Below are 5,000 nucleotides of genomic sequence, written 5' to 3' on the forward strand. Positions count from 1 at the left end.
TTGTGGTTGTGTCTGGTCACGTTCAAGTTCAGGGTGTGTTAGTGGTTTTTAAATGTTACCAAACCGTGATAGTTTACTGGTAATTGTTATTAAAATAGTAAACATTTATTTTATATATTCCTTATCTGCGTGCCCATCTTGTAGAATCATGATAAGCTATTCAAAGTGTTAATTAATTGAAGTATTAATTGATCAATATCAAATCATATTCAAGTTATTAGTCTCATGGTTGCATTTTTGCTGGAGAAAAGCACTGGAGTTGTATGTGGCTAAAACCAACCAGACTTCATTCTAGAACCATCCAGTCTCGTCTCTGACCACAGGATATGTTTAGGAGAGAGTTTTGCGTGTGTTTGTCCACATCTTAAATTATTCTTTTATATCTTTTACAGTTCCTTGGAAATTATTTACCTGCAAAACGTCTGCTGCCCTGATGGACCCAATATAAGATCTGGTGACCTGTCATACCTGGTCATGTTGAGGTCAGGATGGGGGGGGTCATACCTGGTCATGTTGAGGTCAGGGGGGGGGGTCATACCTGGTCATGTTGAGGTCAGGGGGGGGGTCATACCTGGTCATGTTGAGGTCAGGGGGGGGGTCATACCTGGTCATGTTGAGGTCAGGGGGGGTCATACATGGTAATGTTGGGGTCAGGGTGGGGGTCATGTTGGGGTCAGGGTGGGGGAGTCATACCTGGTCATGTTGAGGTCAGGGGGGGTCATACATGGTCATGTTGGGGTCAGGGTGGGGGTCATGTTGGGGTCAGGGTGGGGGTCATGTTGGGGTCAGGGTGGGGGAGTCATACCTGGTCATGTTGAGGTCAGGGTGGGGTTAGAGGGGGGTCAGGGTGGGGGGGTCATACCTGGTGTTGAGGTCAGGGTGGGGGTCATGTTGGGGTCAGGGGGGGGTCGTACCTGGTGTTGAGGTCAGGGTGGGGGGGTCTCTTGCCGTTGTTGCGTTCCCAGCGGGAGGAGGTGGGGTCCAGGGGGGGGAGGGGGGAGGAGGCGGAGCTTCGCCGCAGCTGGGGGGTGGGGAGGCTGTTCCTGCTGCTCAGACCCTGTGGGGGGGGGGGGGGGGGGGTGGGTGTGAGTGAGAGAGAGAGAAGTGTGTGTGTGTGTGTGTGTGTGTGTGTATGTGTGTGTGTGTGTGTGTGTGTGTGTGTGTGTGTGTGTGTGATGATGGAGAACAGAAACCAAAAGCATGTTGTCAATGTAGAACAGGCCTGTACAGGTCAGGTCATCACACTGGCAGTGACTGCTGACTATACAACCAGGGTGTAAACTCATAAACATGGAGAGAGTTAGTGGATATCTAAAGTGCCCTCCACAATTGGCACCCCTGGTAAAGATGAGTAAAAAGGGTTGTAAAAAATTCACACCTTTTGGTGAATTAGCTTAATGTCACACTGAAAACAAATGAGAAAAAATCCAACCTTTAATTGAAATGAATTTACTCTGAGAAAAAAGAAATCTGTTATCAAGAAATAATTATTTCTAAAAAACCCATGTGTGCCACAAGTATTGGCACAAGAAATGTAAATTCTTATGAACAATTTCCATTTGTATTTTACTTCTTTAAGTTGTTTAGAGTGTTTAGGAACTTTCCAGTAGTCCATCCATGACTTCCTGTTTCACTGGGGTATAAATATGAGGTGACACAGAGGCCATATTCCCTTATTCATACACCAACATGGGAAAGATAAGAGAACACACACATCAAATGAGGGAAAAGTGTGTTGAGCTTCATCAGTCAGGGAATGGATGTTTCTGGATGTTTAAAAAATATGTCAGCGTGACATTAAGCTAATTCCCCAAAAGGTGACCCTGACCCTTATAACCCTTTTTACTCATCTTTACCAATAAATGTGGAAGTCACTGTACATGATGTGTTCTAACAACAATATGTGACACAGTCTGATCATGTTGTCCTCATGTCAGGATCTGATGTAATGATCAGACTTGTCTTTCGAAAAATGTGAATAAATGTCTGCGTTGTTGAAAATCGACGACACATCGCTAGTCAAATAACAGCTTGTTTTGTGAGCCTGCTAACAATGTAAAGTAGTGTTATAGTTAATTAGGTAGCAGTGGGGATTACTCACCCAATCCATTGTGTTGCAGTATTTTGGCTTGACTAGCGAGTTTGTGTTGTGATTCTCAACAACGTTGAAACGTAGTTCCATGTTTCAAAAGAAAAGTCTGAACATTCTGATTGGTTGCCAACATGCGGGCCAAATGACCAGACTGTGTCACATATGTGTGTGACTATACTACACAAGTCTACACTTCTAACCAACTCACAGACAAACCCGTGAGGAAAGACTGACTAGTTCTCAGTATGAAGATAATACTTTACACAGATAACAGTATCATTATCAGTTCGCTAGCCATTAGCTAGCAGTCTTCTCCAGGCTGCTAGCTTAGCCCTAGTTCTCAGTACGAAGACAACACTATACACAGATAACAGTATAATCATCAGTTCACCAATATCTAGCGTCTTCTCCAGGCTAGCTAGCTTTAGCTCCACCACCCACCTTGGGGGGCTTGCGGTCCACCCTCTCTGCGGGGTCGTCCACCTCGTTGCAGGGGTAGAAGCCGGGGAAGGGGGTGAAGGGGTTGACCCTGGGGCGGCAGGACCCAGAGAAGGTCCCCATGAGGCTGGAGACGGAGCGGAGGGAGGAGAGGGTGTGGGGGGACAGGGAGGGGTCGCCCAGCAGGTCTGACACCAGGTTCCTCGCCTCATTGATCACAGACAGGTCCACGCCATTGCCGCTCACCGCGCCCTGACACACACACAGAGACACACACATAGACGAAGACACACACACACAGACGAAGACACACACACAGAAAGACACACACATGGGGGGAGGCACAGGGACACACACACACACACACACACACACAGGGGGAGGCACAGACACACACACACACACAAACACACACACATAATAATTGTTAGAGGCATAACAGACACACACACACACACGCACATGCACGTGTGGGCACTGAGGGGCGGGGGGCTCTGAGCTCACTGCATTGATCCTGGGTAATTGAAAGCCTGTTTGGGGTGGTGATGTCAGTAATAACGTTGAGTGGTGTGTGTGTGTATATGTTTGTGAGTATATGTGTGTATGTGTGTGTGTGTGTGTGCGTGTGCATAGCAAAAGTGCAGTGTGAGCACTTCTCCTGGGAGATGTGGGGAAGGCCTTACCTAAGACAAGCTGCCCCCCTCCCTGCCCCGCCTCAACTAACCATTACACCCCTCCTCCCTCTACCCCTCCTCTCTCTACCCCTCCTCTCTCTACCCCTCCTCTCTCTACCCCTCCTCTCTCTACCCCTCCTCTCTCTACCCCTCCTCCCTCTAGGAGACAGGAGGACTAGGAGGGACATGAGGGACAGCAGAGACAGAGGTCTTCCTGTGTCTACACACCACCGTGGACCCCAACAGGATGAACACTCTCACACACACACACACACACACACACACTCACACTCACACTCACACTCACACTCACACTCACACTCACACTCTCACACACACTCTCACACACACACACACAAACACACACACACACACACACACACACACACACACACTCACACAGCACGCACGTCCACCCAGGTAACGCACACACTCTCACACACACAAACACACCGCACAGGGCGGCGCACACACATTTAAACAAGCATGCACGCACGCACGCACACACACACACACACACACACACACACACACATACACACACACACACACACACACACACACACACACGCTCCCAAAAAAACACAGCCACTTTGTTTCACTTTGCATAATACAGTAATGCAAACTGGGTGTCAGTGATGCTGCCAGAGTCGTACATGCGTGCTGTAGGAGAGACGGCTACTAAACACACCAAGCTAGTGACTATCTACCCTGAAATACGATTGAAGTACATTTAATTCTAATTTGGAGTACAATGAATTAATCTAATTCATATCCAGTTGTCTCTTTTAGATATTGTTTGTATAGGTTAAACCCTGACCCTTGTATATGTTAGTATATCTACAGTTTTCCTCTTCAAATGTATTTCTATAGCGCTTTTTACAAAGACAATTTGTCTCAGAGTGTTTTACAACAAGAACAATAAAAAACAATACAAAAAATGAATACAATACAAACAATATACATTAACACTGAACCATAGACCCCCAAAAAGAAAGCCAAGGAACAAAAAAAAAGGGAGGAGAGGAATAGGCCAACATTGAATTCTGGACAAAAATGATCTGAGGGCATGTTTACTCAAAATGTGAAATGGGTTGCTACAATATGTAATAATAATTAATACTAATAGTAGTAATAGTCAGAATCAAGTCAATATCACAGAATATGGGACGACAGACATTTGTGTTATCAGTTATTAGATGTGCATCCAGAGTATTATTCAAAATACCACTATAGAACAATATTGTTGTGCTTACTACTACTAATAATAATAATACATCAGACTTATATAGCGCTTTTCTGGAGACTCAAAGACGCTTTACAAAGTGAAAAGACCTAAGAAAATAAATAAAAGAAAGTATAATTGAGGTAGTGCTGGGGACACATGGGAAGGCGAGAAGGGGGAGAGGGTTAACTGGTGAAGGCAAGCTTGAAGAGGTGAGTTTTGAGGGCCTGTATAAATGTTGGCAGGGTGTTGGCCTGTCTGATGTGGTTGGGGAGGGCGTTCCAGAGGGACGGGGCGGCGGCGGGGGGGGGGGGGGGGTACTGACCTGATACTGAGGCTTATACCACTGCTTCAGATCCCAGTCCCACAGGATCATCTGAAAGACACAACACACATACAGGACATGAGCACTGGAACGGAACTCTGGCATGCATGCATATTTAGAATGGAGACTTTGTTGACTTTTAGACATTGTGAGCATAAGTCCAAATGCGTCCATTAGATTAGATTAGATTCAACTTCATTGTGATCGCAGAGTACAAGTACAACACAACGAAATGCAGTTTAGCAT

General features: G+C 46.1%; 1 protein-coding gene across 1 annotated transcript in view; it reads right to left on the reverse strand.

Annotated features, from left to right (window-relative positions):
* Positions 1-5,000, reverse strand: part of pde3b (phosphodiesterase 3B) — a 70,519-nt gene that overhangs the window by 19,653 nt on the left and 45,866 nt on the right. The window contains exons 2-4 of the mRNA XM_080529923.1: positions 4,755-4,805; positions 2,534-2,782; positions 915-1,057 (exon numbers count right to left, since the gene is read on the reverse strand). Of these exons, the coding sequence (XP_080386049.1) occupies positions 915-1,057; positions 2,534-2,782; positions 4,755-4,805 (443 nt within the window). The remainder of the gene's footprint in view (positions 1-914; positions 1,058-2,533; positions 2,783-4,754; positions 4,806-5,000) is intronic.

This window comes from Nansenia antarctica (genome assembly GCF_963989245.1).
Source record: "Nansenia antarctica genome assembly, chromosome: 4".
NCBI lineage: Eukaryota > Metazoa > Chordata > Actinopteri > Argentiniformes > Microstomatidae > Nansenia > Nansenia antarctica.